The 14,787-nt window shown below is 41.8% G+C and overlaps 1 protein-coding gene across 1 annotated transcript in view; it reads right to left on the reverse strand.

The window, feature by feature from the left end:
* The window catches only part of ACAD11 (acyl-CoA dehydrogenase family member 11), a 96,396-nt gene that overhangs the window by 76,300 nt on the left and 5,309 nt on the right, over positions 1-14,787 (reverse strand). The window contains exons 2-4 of the mRNA XM_066244889.1: positions 11,444-11,543; positions 10,223-10,348; positions 8,836-8,997 (exon numbers count right to left, since the gene is read on the reverse strand). Coding sequence (XP_066100986.1) covers positions 8,836-8,997; positions 10,223-10,348; positions 11,444-11,543 — 388 coding nt within the window. The remainder of the gene's footprint in view (positions 1-8,835; positions 8,998-10,222; positions 10,349-11,443; positions 11,544-14,787) is intronic.

The following is a 14,787-nucleotide window of genomic DNA, read 5'->3' on the forward strand; positions in this document are numbered from 1 at the left end:
ATCAAATTAAGTTTTATTTTTAAATCCTCAAGACAAATGCCTGTGATGCTCATATTAACCCAAAACAGTATCAGCCTAAATCTTAAACACTTAAGTCTTTCTTCCACCTAGTTCCATTTTACTTACATAGATTTTTTTTTTTTTTTTAATTTTAGTGAGAGAGACAGAGAGAGGGACAGAGGGAGAGAGAGATGAGAAGTATCAACTCCTCATTGTGGCACCTTGGTTGTTCACTGATTGCTTTCTCACACGTGCCTTGACTGGAGGGGCTCCAGCAGAACAAGTGACCCCTTGCTCAAGCCAGTGACCTTGGGCTCAAGCCAGAGAACACGATGTCTTATCTATGATCCCACACTCAAGCCAGCAACCCTGCACACAAGCTAGTGAGCCTGTGCTCAAGCCAGATGAGCCTGTTCAAGCTGGTGACCTCGGGGTTTCGAACCTGGCTCCTCTGCGTCCCAGTCCAATGCTCTTATCTACTGCGCCACTGCCTGGTCCGGCTTACTCACATACATTTTTATTACACACACATATATACACACAAATAATCACAGAAAGATAAATTATGGGTCACAAAAAATAACCCTTGAAAAAGAAATATGGGGGCCAGAAGACAAAGGGAGCTTTTTTCATTTAAATACACTTTCTTATTACCCATAGAATCTTCTAAATATATTATAGATATGAGAAGTATAAATACTTTTTATTGTTCTTTCACTCAAATGTAAACAAATCAACCTATTCTCAAAAGGATCCATCAGCTGAGACCATACTATTTATTTGCTTATATCTATCTCTCAACTCCCCAAGGTTATCTCTGTTTTATTTTTAATTTTTTTTATTTTATATTTTTCTGAAGTTGGAAACGGGGAGGCAGTCAGACTCCCACATGCGCCGACTGGGATCCACCCGGCATGCCCACCAGGGGGCGATGCTCTCCCCATCCGGGGCGTCGCTCTGTTGCAACCAGAGCCACTCTAGCGCCTGAGGCAGAGGCCATGGAGCCATCCTCAGCACCCGGGCCAACCTTGCTCCAATGGAGCCTCAGCTGCGGGAGGGGAAGAGACAGACAGAGAGGAAGGAGAGGGGGCGGGGTGGAGAAGCAAATGGGCGCTTCTCCTGTGTGCCCTGGCCGGGTATTGAACCCGGGACTCCTGCACGCCAGGCTGATGCTGTACCACTGAGCCAACCAGCCGGGGCTTGTTTTATTTATTGCAGTAAAGATATTTGTTTGGGCCCTGGCCAGTTGGCTCAGCGGTAGAGCGGCGGCCTGGCGTGCAGGGGACCTGGGTTCAATTCCCGGCCAGGGCACATAGGAGAAGCGCCCATTTGCTTCTCCACCCCCTCCCCTTCCTCTCTGTCTCTCTCTTCCCCTCCCGCAGCCAAGGCTCCATTGGAGCAAAGATGGCCCGGGCGCTGGGGATGGCTCCTTGGCCTCTACCCCAGGCGCTGGAGTGGCTCTGGTTGTGGCAGAGCGATGCCCCGGAGGGGCAGAGCATCGCCCCCTGGTGGGCAGAGCGTCGCCCCTGGTGGGCGTGCCGGGTGGATCCCGGTCGAGCGCATGTGGGAGTCTGTCTGACTGTCTCTCCCCGTTTCCAGCTTCAGAAAAAAGAAAAAAAAGGAAAAAAAAAAAGATATTTGTTTGGAATAATGCAGACCTGTATTTACATTTTGTCTAAACCACTTATTTGTGTTGAGACCTGCAAACTGTTTCCTCAACTGCAAAATGGGAATAATGTCTTGGGGGCTTTTACAAAGATTAAAAAGACCTAGGATATAGTAAGTACACTCTAAACCAGTGGTAGTCAACCTGGTCCCTACCGCCCACTAGTGGGCGTTCCAGCTTTCATGGTGGACAGTAGCAGAGCAACCAAAGTATAAATAAAAAGATAGATTTAACTATAGTAAGTTGTTTTATAAAGATTTATTCTGCCAAACTTAGTAAAAATCTGACATAAAGTACTTGGTAAGTAATTATTATTATATACTTTAACTTGCTGTAATTCTGCTTTATAAATTTTATAAAGTAAAGTTACTTCCCTACTTTATAAATCACCATTACTGTGGAACCGGTGGGTGGTTAGAAAATTTTACTACTAACAGAGATACAAAAATGGGCCGTAGGTATAAAAAGGTTGACTACCCCTGCTCTAAACCTTAGTTCCCTTCCCCCTCCCCTCAACCACCTCAATAAGACATATGTACAAAGAAAAACAGTTCCGTACATATCTGGTCTTGCTGTTCTTTTTATTTGAAATGTTTGTCATCTCTTCCTTGTCACTCTAGACTGTATCCTTCCTTAAACAGTGTATGGTATCTCTCTCTCTCAGGAAGCTTTCCCCACTTAAGCAAGGGCATACTGATATCTACCATTTGAATGGAACAGCTCTCGTAATGAGTCCTAATCAATTTACTACTTGATTATACAGTATACACTTTTATATTTTTTAAGTTCATGTAAATGAGATTCATATATAGCTCTTTAAAATGAACATGGTTATATGGTTCCGCAGAATATACATTCTTTTCAAGTGCTCATGGTACATTCTCTAAGATAGACCACATGTTAAGACACAAAAGCAGTCTCAACAAATTTAAGAAGACTGAAATCATATCAAGCATTTTCTCTGATCACAATGGCATGAAACTAGAAATCAACCACAACAGAAAAACTGAAAAATACTGAAACACATGAAAACTGAATAGCATGTTATTAAATAACGAATGGGTTAACAATGAAATCAAAGAAGAAATAAAAAAATTCCTAGAAACAAATGATAATGAGCAAACAACAACTCAAAATCTATGGGACACAGCAAAAGCAGTCCTGAGAAGGAAGTTCATAGCACTAGGGCATTTCTTAAGAAGCTTGAAAAAGCTCAAATAAACAACCTAACCCTCCATCTAAAAGAACTAGAAAAAGAATTGCAAGTAAGGCCCAGAGGTAGTAGAAGGAAGGAAATAATAAAGATCAGAGCGGAAATAAATGACATAGAAGCTAAAGAAACAATATGGAGGATCAATGAAACCAAGAGCTGGTTCTCTGAAAGGGTAAACAAGATCGATGAACCTTTAACAAGACTCACCAAGAAAAGAAGAGAGAGGACTCAAATAAATAAAATTAGAAACGAGAGTGGAGAAATAACAACCAACACAACTGAAATACAAAATATTGTAAGAAAATACTATGAAGAACTGTATGACAAAAAATTAACAACCTAGGTGAAATGGACAAATTCTTTGAAACATATAATCTTCCAAAAATCAATCTGAAAGAATCAGAAAGCCTAAACAGACCGATTATAACAAAAGAGATTGAAACAGTTATCAAAAAGCTCCCAAAAAACAAAACTCCTGGGCCCAATGGCTTCACTGGTGAATTCTACCAAATATTCAAAGAAGAACTAACTCCTATCCTTCTCAAGCTATTTCAAAAAATTCAGGAGGAAGGAACACTTCCAGGTTCCTTTAATGAGGCGAGCATAATTCTGATTCCAAAACCAGGCAAAGACATCACAAAGAAAAAAAATTATAGGCCAATATCCCTGATGAATTTAGATGCTAAAATCCTCAACAAAATATTAGCAAACCAGATCCAGCAATACATGAAAAAAATCATACATCATAATCAAGTGGGATTTATTCTGGGGAGGCAAGGATGGTACAACATTCATAAATCAATTAATGTGATTCACCACATAAAAAAAAGGAAGGAGAAAAACCACATGATAATTTCAATAGATGCAGAAAAAACATTTGATAATATCCAGCACCCATTTATGATCAAAACTCTTAGCAAAGTGGGAATACAGGGAACATACTTCAACATGATAAAGGCCATCTATGACAAACTCACAGCCAACATAATAATTAATGGACAAAAATTAAAAGCAATTCCCCTAAAATCAGGAACAAGGCAGGGGTGCCCCCTTTCACCACGCTTATTCAACATAGTTCTGGAAGTCCTGGCTGTAGCAATCAGACAAGAAGAAGAAATAAGAGGCACCCAAATTGGAAAAGAAAAAGTAAAACTATCATTATTTGCAGATGATATGATACTGTATATAGAAAACCCTAAAGTATCAGTCAAAAAACTACTGGACCTAATAAACGAATTCAGCAAGGTAGCAGGATATAAAATTAATACAAAGAAATCAGAGGCATTTTTATACATGAACAATGAACTGTCAGAAAGAGAAATTAAGAAAACAATCCCCTTCACTATTGCAACCAAAAAAAATAAAGTACCTAGGAGTAAATTTAACCAAGGAGGTTAAAGACTTGTACTCAGAAAATTATAAAACATTGATAAAAGAAATAAAGGAAGACACAAACAAGTGGAAGCATATACCGTGCTCATGGTTAGGAAGAATAAACATAATTAAAATGTCTATATTACCCTAAAGCAATTTATAAATTCAATGCAATACCAATTAAAAGACCAATGACATACTTCAAAGATATAGAACACATATTCCAAAAATTTATATGGAACCAAAAAAGAACACGAATAGCCTCAGAAATCTTGAAAGAGAAGAATAAAGTGGGAGGTATCACACTTCCTGATATCAAGTTATACTACAAGGCCATTGTACTCAAAACAGCTTGGTACTGGCATAAGAACAGGCATATAGTTCAATGGAACAGAACACCCAGAAATAAACCCACATATTTATGTACAATTGATATTTGACAAAGGAGGTAAGAGCATACAGTGGAGTAAAGACAGTCTCTTTAACAAATGGTGTTGAGAAAACTGGACAGCTACTTGCAAAAAAATGAAACTGGACCTGCAACTTACACCATGCACAAAAATAAACTCAAAATGGATAAAGGACTTAAACATTAATTGTGAAACCATAAGTATCCTAGAAGAAAACTTAGGCAGTAAGCTCACCAACATCTATTGCAGCAATATCTTTGCTGAATTATCTCCACAAGCAAATGAAATAAAAGACAGGCTAAACACATGGGACTATATCAAACTAAAAAGCTTTTGCACAGCTAAAGACAATAAGAACAGAATAAAAAGACAAACCACACAATGGGAGAACATATTCGACAATACATCTGATGAGGGATTAATAACCAAAATTTATAAAGAACTTGTAAAACTCAACACCCAGGAAGCCAAATAATCCAATCAAAATGGGCACAAGAAATGAATAGACACTTCTCCAAAGAGGACATACAGATGGCCAATAGACAAATGAAAAAATGTTCACCACCACTAATCATTAGAGAAATGCAAATTAAAACCACAATGAGATACCACCTCACACCAGTCAGAATGGCTCTCATCAACAAAATAACATAGAATTAATGCTGGCGAGGATGTGGAGAAAAGGGAACCCTCCTGCACTGCTAGTGGGAATGCAGACTGGTGCAGCCTCTGTGGAAAACAGTATGGAGATTCCTCAAAAAATTAGAAATGGAACTGTCTTTTGACCCAGCCATCCCACTTACAGGAATATATCTCAAGGACACCATATCACCGACTGAAAAAAAAAAGCACCCCCATGTTTATGACAGCATTGTTCACAATAGCAAAGATCTGGAAACAGCCCAAGTGTCCTTTAATGGACGAGTGGATTAAAAAGCAGTGGTACATATATACAATGGAATACTATGGGGCTATGAAAAAGAAGGAAATATTACCTTTTGCAACAATATGGAGGGACCTGGAATCTATTATGTTGAGTGAAATAAGTCAGGCAGAGAAAGAAAAATATCATATAACCTTACTCATTTGAGGAATCCAAGGAATAATGAGAACTGAGGAACAAAATTGAGACAGAGGAAGGATCAAAGGGACCAGAGAAAAAGAGGACAGAGGGAAAGGGGATGATAGGATGGGATAAACCTGAAGGGAAGGGGGAAGGGCTCTCGAAGGAGGGGGGGCAAGGGAGATGTTGCGGAGAATAGGGGGGGAGGGGGATGCATTTGGGGTGACCCTAGAATCTATGTAAACACTGAAAAATAAAGAAAAATCAATGGATGGCTCTACAAAAGAATGGAGAACACAGAGGAAGTCATCAGTGAACTTGAAGATTGAACAGTAGAAATTAGCCAATCTGAACAATAGTGAAATTAGACTGATAAAACTGAACAGAGCCAGCACTGGCCAGTTGGCTCAGTGGTGGAGCATTGGCCCGGCATGTGGATGTCCCAGGTTTGACTCCTGGCTGGGGCACACAGGGGAGGTGGCCGTCTGCTTCTCCACCCCTTCCCCTTCCCCCTCTCTCTTTTCCTCTCCTGTAGCCATGGTTTGATTGATTCAAATGCATTGGTTCCGGGCACAGGGGGTGGCTTTGTGGAGCCTCCACCTCAGGTGCTAAAAGTGGATTGGTTGTGAGCAGGGCCCCATATGGGCAGAGCATCAGCCCCAGACGGGGGTTAGCTGGGTGGATCCCAGTCGGGTGCATGTGGGAGTCTGTCTTTCTGTCTCCCCTCCTCTCACTTGGAAAAGAAGAAAAAAATAATAATGAAAAACTGAATAGAGCCTCTGGAACTTGTGGGACTAATAAAACACATTTATGTCATCATGGTCCCAGAAGGAGAGAGAAAGGGGGTGGGGCTAAGAAATTATTTGAAGAAATAATGACTGAAAAATCCTCAAATCTACATATTCAAGAAACTGAGAGAATTCCAAACAGGATAAACCCAAAGAAATCCATACTGCCCACATCTTGATTTGGATAATGAACCTTTTGGACGCTGGAGCTAGAGAGAAATATCTTTCAGTTGCTCTTTTGAGCACTGCTCTTTAGCGGGCTGCCTCTGGGAAAGTACTTTCCCCCTGAGCGTCTCAGTCTCTGGAGAAAGAACTTTTAGGCAAGAGCAGTATTTGTTTGCTTGAGGGTTTTCTTCATCTTGAAGACACTAAACTTTGGCAGAGGTTTGTGGACCTGAGCAGACCCCATCTGGGCTGCCTCGAGGTGACAGAGACTGTTTGTTCTTGGGTGATTTGCATGCTGAAGGGCCCACTAAATTGCTTGCTCGCTTCCTTCCTTCTTGCTGCATCAGGTGATGGGCTCACTCTGATGTCAATGCCAGGTTGGTTGACCAATCTTGTTCACTGATCAGAAGTTGCATATAGTAAATGAAAACCGCAACTACTTCCTGGAATGTGATTTTGCACTCTTGATATTGTGAACAGTTGGACAGGGAAAGGGCCCTTCTGTTCTTACCTGGTTTGTTCTTTCAGAAGCTGGTGGAAGTTCCACCAGTGCCCCTGGCCTAAGAGGCCAGCAATTTGTCCACCTGCTCTGCAGTGTGCTAGGCTGCCTGCTGACTGGTGCTGGGACTAGAGTTGCAAACCTTGGCCTGTACCATTAGTGGGAATTGGCTAGCTGTTTAAATTTAGGAGGAATAGCATCTATCTATGCCCTATGTATGTTGTCTTTTATAATCAAAATAAAAACTTATGTATAGACCTAAAATAAAATAAAATAATATGAACATGGTTCCTTTGGGGGAAGAACTTATTTCTATTTTCTTGATACTTAACACAGTACTCAGCACATCTTAAACACAATCATGCTTAATTAATACAGTGTGTCTGTAAAGTCATGGTGCACTTTTGACCGGTCACAGGAAAGCAACAAAAGACGATAGAAATGTGAAATCTGCACCAAATAAAAGGAAAACTCTCCCAGTTTCATATCTATTCAGTGCAGTTCAATGTGGGCTCACGCACAGATTTTTTTTTTTTTTCATTTTTCTGAAGCTGGAAACAGGGAGAGACAGTCAGACAGACTCCCGCACGTGCCCGACCGGGATCCACCCGGCACACCCACCAGGGGCGATGCTCTGCCCACCAGGGGGCGATGCTCCCATCCTGGGCGTCCCCATGTTGCAGCCAGAGCCACTCTAGCACCTGAGGCAGAGGCCACAGAGCCATCCTCAGCGCCCAGGCCATCTTTGCTCCAATGGAGCCTTGGCTGCAGGAGGGGAAGAGAGAGACAGAGAGGAAAGCGCGGCGGAGGGGTGGAGAAGCAAATGGGCGCTTCTCCTGTGTGCCCTGGCTGGGAATCGAACCCGGGTCCTCCGCACACTAGGCCGACGCTCTACCGCTGAGCCAACCGGCCAGGGCACGCACAGATTTTTTAGGGCTCCTTAGGTAGCTATCCCGTATAGCCTCTACAGACTCGTCACTGACTGGTGGCCTATCAGAACGGGGTTTCTCCACCAAACTGCCGGTTTCCTTCAACTGCTTATCCCACCAAGTAATGTTATTCCTATGTGGTGGCGCTTCGTTATAAATGCGCTGATATTCACGTTGCACTTTGGTCACGTATTCGAATTTAGCGAGCCACAGAACACACTGAACTTTCCTCTGTACTGTCCACATCTCAACTGGCATGGCCGTGGGCTGCTCCACTGTATACACGGTGTTACATCATCATCTGCGCATGTGCACATGCTGCCACATCATCCTACAGAAACTGGGAGGGTTTTCCTTTTATTTGGTGCAGATTTCACATTTCTATTGTCTTTTGTTGCTTTCCTGTGACCGGTCAAAAGTGCACCATGACTTTATGGACACACTGTATGCTAACTTAAAAAGAAAAAACTGTATAAAAATATTTGGTAAATTAAGTGAAAATATGGAAACAGCTTTAAATGTGCATTCATGTACATTCTGTCAGTATAGAAGTTTGCTAAACAAAACCTGACATAAAATAACTTTATGCTTAAAACAAGTCAAACTAAACGTTGTCATTAAATGTTAGAGCCAAGTTTCAGAAAAGTATAAGTGGTTTTAATTTTGACTTATAAGGCATATTATTTCCAAGAACTTGAGAAAAAGAGCTCTGTATGTGGCTTCGTTACCTGTCTTTTGCAGTATCCAGCACCTGTACCATGTCCTTCCAGATGCAATGAGTTTATATTCAAAGAATGTAACCGAGCCAGGACTTCGACCAGGGCCACATACAAGGCTGAGCGCTCTGCTGGGCTAACTCCAGGAATTGTGACATCACGAAAAATTCGACCCTATGGAAGCAATTACAATAGATAATTTAAAACAAAATAAATCTTTTCATATCAACTTTTTGTGCTGTCACCCTACTTTATTGACTACAGAAAATATCAGGATAACAGTTTTTCAACCAACACCAATTTTTTTTTATAAAATATGCTAGAAAAACATTCATTTTTGACACATGTCTAATAGAAGAGTATATATGTCAAAGGGAAAACACAAGATATGCCAAGATGAATTTAAAGGACAAAAACTACCCTCAAGTTATATTTTACAAAAAAAATCTTTTAAACAATTTGAATTTATCTTCCTTAATGGACTGATTTTCAATTTGGAGTTTCCCCTCCTTCCATCTACAGTTTATCATTACATATAGCTCTTTACTGACACCTAGAGGAAAACATTGTGCTCAAATTAAAAGTTTAAGCTCTTGCAAAGCAAACTAATTACATAAAATGTTTATTAATAAACTATTATTAACATCTAATTTCTTTCTTTAAAATGTTTCCATTGATTTGAGAGAGAGAGAAAGGAGAGGGAGAGGAATGGGAGGACAAGGGGAAGAAGAGGGAGAGAAGGGGGAGGAGGAGGAGAAAAAGGGGAAGGGGGAGAGGAGGGGAGGGGGAGAGAGGAAAAGGAAAGGAGGGGTGGGGAAGGAGGAGGAGAGAAGGGAAGGGGGAGGGGGAGGAGGGGTGAGGGAGAGGGGCTTCAATTTGCCATTCCACTTAGTTCCATTTAGCTGTGCACTCGCTGATTGCTTCTCGTACATGCCCTGACCGGGGATCAAACTCATAACCCTGACATGCCACAATGATGCTTTATTTACTTAGCCACCAGGCCAGGGCATGAATGACATCTAATTTCTTAATTAAAAATATGCCTAACCAGGTGGTGGCACAGTGAATAGAGCATCGGACCAGGATGCAGAGGACTCAGGTTCGAAACCCTGAGGTCGCTGGCTTGAGTGCGACTCATCTGGTTTGAGCAAGGCTTACCAGCTTGAGCCCAAGGTCGCTGGCTTAAGCAAAGGGTCGCTCAGTCTGCTGTAGCCTCCTGGTCAAGGCACAGATGAGAAAGCAATCAATGAACAACTAAGGTGCTGCGACGAAGAACTGATGCTTCTCATCTCTCTCCCTTCCTGTCTGTCCCTATATGTCCTCTCTGTCATACACACAAAAATAAATAAATAAAAATAAAAATAAAAGCAACAACAAAGAAGATTAAGTGTTAATTTACCTGCACATGTTCCATCATGTAAAATTCTGTTCCAATGACAGAAGCATCACTGCAGTACAATAAAGGCTTGGGAACAGGGAATCCAATTGAAAACAAAGCTTTCTGGACTTTAAATTCTCGATCAATCTAAAGGGGATGGTAGATTATTAAAAATAAGCAATACAGAAGTTTAATAACTACTTCTGAGCTAACATTAAGATTAGAATTCAATCTTAAAATAACCCAGAGGATAATAGTTTCCTTATTATTTTCCTTAAATGTCATCTGAGTGCAATTATTATAAATTAGGCCAGCACTAAAACATGATAATTTTTTTTTTTTTTTTTGCATTTTTCTGAAGCTGGAAACAGGGAGAGATAGTCAGACAGACTTCCGCATGCGCCCGACCGGGATCCACCCGGCACGCCCACCAGGGGCGACGCTCTGCCCACCAGGGGGCGATGCTCTGCCCATCCTGGGCGTCACCATGTTGCGACCAGAGCCACTCTAGCGCCTGAGGGAGAGGCCACAGAGCCATCCCCAGCGCCCGGGCCATCTTTGCTCCAATGGAGCCTTGGCTGCGGGAGGGGAAGAGAGAGACAGAGAGGAAAGCGCGGCGGAGGGGTGGAGAAGCAAATGGGCGCTTCTCCTGTGTGCCCTGGCCGGGAATCGAACCCGGGTCCTCCGCACGCTAGGCCGACGCTCTACCGCTGAGCCAACCGGCCAGGGCCTTCTAGGACTTTTCTGTATTCTCCTATTTCTTCTCTAAAAATTCATAGATAATGTTTCCTCAAAACAGAAAGACTCAATTAAAAAAATCTTTTCTAATTCTAAGCCTACTATTTAGAAGACACTATAAAATCATTATTTAAATATTTTTTTATCACCAAAAGATCAGGGGATTGTCATAGTAAATACTTTACAGTAATTCAGTGAAGACTGTTATAAGATATAATGTGTTCTTAAAAACATAATTTAAACGCTATATTTCTTGAAATCCACAAGAGGACTGGGTATTGTCCAAGATTATTAGCCTGAAGATGGACTTAATTTCAGTTTCAAATCCTTTTTCAAAACCAAAACAGGAAATAAAATTCAAAAGAAAATTTTATCTGAAAAAATAAAATGCATTTTTTTATTATATAATAATTATGAGATGACTTTTAAAAGCAACTGTTTCTGTGAATACAAAATGCATTTATTTATCAACAAAAAATATATTACTGCATTTGTACACCATACCATATGTGCTTTAGGAAGAAGTGAACCTGGTGGTTTTTTTCTGAGTACATATTCTTGAAAGCCCTTCTGCAGATAAAAGGTTGGATTGGACTGTCCTGATCTAGATAAAAGGAAAGAAAGGATCAATTACAAAGATATATTTTCCTTCTCCAAACCCTACTGAAATGTCAGGAGAAACAAAAAATGAAAATCCATTTCAACATTAGAAAGCCAGGAGTGGTGCCCAGAAACTCAGAACATGAGGTTTTGGATGATAAAAAGCAGATGGAAACACATGGCAGCTGGAGAATCTCTTATCCACACAGGTAGAGGAAAGGACCTTACTCACTGCCTGCAAATCATTAGTTTTATTAGAAGTACCCCTAGAACAACACCCAGAATTAACTACAGAAAGGCAGAGAGAAGAGACTGTAGGTCAGGGATCAGGAATCTTTTTGGCTGAGAGAGCCATGAACGCCACATATTTTAAAATGTAATTCTGAGAGAGCCATACAACGACCCGAGTAGGTTAGGCATTATCCAATAAAAATTTGGTGTTTTCCCTGAGGACAGCTGTGATTGGCTCCAGCCACCCGCAACCATGAACATGAGCGGTAGGAAATGAATGGATTGTAATACATGAGAATGTTTTATATATATATATTTTTTATTTTATTTATTTATTTATTTATTTACAGAGACAGAGAGTGAGTCAGAGAAGGATAGACAGAGACAGACAGACAGGAACAGAGAGAGATGAGAAGCATCAATCATTAGTTTTTCATTGCGCGTTGCAACACCTTAGCTGTTCATTGATTGCCCTCTCATACGTGCCTTGACTGCGGGCCTTCAGCAGACCGAGTAACCCCTTGCTGGAGCCAGCGACCTTGGGCTCAAGTCAGTGGGCTTTTGCTCAAACCAGATGAGCCAGCGCTCAAGCTGGCGACCTCGGGGTCTCGAACCTGGGTCCTCCGCATCCTAGTCCGACGTTCTATCCACTGCACCACCGCCTGGTCAGGCTGTTTTATATTTTTAAGATTATTTTTTTTTTATTAAAGATTTGTCTGCGAGCCAGATGCAGCCATCAAAAGAGACACATCTGGCTCACGAGCCATAGGTTCCCGACCCCTGCTGTAGGTGATTAGTCAGAAAATTAATTAAAGGATGCTGGAACAGCTGGGTCAGTGTTCCCTTATCTGCCACTGGAGAGATAACCCACATATGCATGACTAAGTTTAGCACTCAACTACAGCTCCCTCTAGTGGGAATTCTGATAAGCAAGGTATTAGAGGGGATATCTGGACTAGGGAAGTGCAACAGTGTCCAGGTATCTCCCAGACACCAGGAGGCTGGCTTTCACCACCAGCTAAGCAGAAATTCTCATGCAGGCTAAGGAAATACATTCCAGCTACCACACCAAAACTATGTAATCCAGGGGTCCCCAAACTTTTTACACAGGGGCCAGTTTACTGTCCCTCAGACCGTTAGAAGGCCGGACTATAAAAAAAACTATGAAATCCCTATGCATACTGCACATATCTTATTTTAAAGTAAAAAAACAAAACGGGAACAAATACAATATTTAAAATAAAGAACAAGGAAATTTAAATCAACAAACTGACCAGTATTTCAATGGGAACTATGGGCCTGCTTTTGGCTAATGAGATGGTCAATGTGCTCCTCTCACTGACCACCAATGAAAGAGGTGCCCCTTCCGGGGGTGGATATGTGGCCCCGCTGGCGGTATTTTGGGGACTCCTGATCTAATCTATACCTTTATTTACAATATGAACAGTTGAGAATTACCCAACTTTTAAAGAATTCAACACATGAAAGAGAGGCCTTAAACTAAACAAACAGAAGAATCAATCCCTGAGGTAAAAGGTAATACAGGAAAGTGAAAGAAGACTTTTCCTCGAAGTTTCTCCCTATGCCTCCAGCGTCCATCTGCAAAGAACAAGAAGTCAGACTGAAGGCAGCAGCATCCTTCTCCTACAAGCCAGACCTATCCTTCCCAACAATCACATCAACGACCACTGAGCTTGGCTTCATCTAACACTGTGTGGGCACCTTTTAGCATAATGTTGGTCAAATAAGTTTAAATATATATGTTGGCTCGCTTATAGTTTGCATTGGGTATGGGGGACAGGCTGTAAGCAGGTAGGGTGGTTATAGCCTAAGGTTGTTTTAACACTAAGCTTTTCTCCACACCCTGGACTGATTGCATGATGTGGGGTGGTGCACTCTCATGAGGAATCCCATTATGCCTCAGATAAGTGACTTTGTATCAGAGACTTCCTTGTTTGCATGTATATATTGGATCAAAGGTTTGGATTTCTACACTATAATGTGGGGGAGGCCAGGGAGCTTGCTCTATCTCTAGATTCCTTAGATTAGCAGAGAGCAGGGAAAGCAGAGAGGAGCCACCGTGGAGGAGAGGAGAGGCAGCCAAGATGGTGGAGTGCTAAAGGAAAAGCCAGTTAGTGCAGAGTTTGTGCAGAGAGAAGGAGCTGGGGAACAAAGGTGAATAAGGCTAGTGAGCTATAATAGAAACCTTTCATTCTAGGAAACTTGGATTAAGTCAGTAGCTTCGTGAGCACTAAATGAGTGGGTTTTGGAGCCCAGTGTGTGTTTTTATTTGCCCGCCAGGTACAAGTTACGATTAAAGCTAATGGTCCACCAGTTCTTGGCTCCGTTGTTTCATTACCATCTGTCCGAATCCAATGCGAACCTGCATGGACCAGGCAGGTATGATGGTGGCTGTGAATACTGGCCTTACAGAAACAAAGGAGAATAAGGCTGGTGAGGTAGACATCTTTGATTCTAGGAAACTCGGATAAGTCAGTAGCTTTGTGAGCGCTGAATGAGTGGGTTTTGGAGCCCAGTGTGTGTTTTTACTTGCCCGCTGGGTGCAAGCTAGGATTAAAGATAATGGCCCACCAGTTTGTGGCTCTGTTGTTTCATTACCGTCTGTCCAAATCTAATGCGAACCTGCATTGGCCAGGCGGCTGTGATGGTGGCCGTGAATACTGGCTTTACACATAAGAAAGTGGAAAAATGGAGCCTGACCTGTGGTGGCACAGTGGATAAAGTATCAACCTGGAACACTGAGGTCGCTAGTTTGAAACCCTGGGCTTGCCTGGTCAAGGCACATACAGGAAGCAACTACTATGAGTTGATGTTTCCTGCTTCTCCCCCCTCTTTCTCTCTCTCTCTTCTCTCTAAAAATCAATTTAAAAAAAATCTAAAAAAAAAAAAAAAAAGTACTATATGTGCCTGACCAAGCAGAGGCACAGTAGAGAGAGCATTGACCTGGGATGCAGAGGACCCAGGTTCGAAGCCCTGAAGCCACTAGCTTAAGCGTG

The sequence above is a fragment of the Saccopteryx bilineata genome, chromosome 10 (assembly GCF_036850765.1).
Source record: "Saccopteryx bilineata isolate mSacBil1 chromosome 10, mSacBil1_pri_phased_curated, whole genome shotgun sequence".
NCBI lineage: Eukaryota > Metazoa > Chordata > Mammalia > Chiroptera > Emballonuridae > Saccopteryx > Saccopteryx bilineata.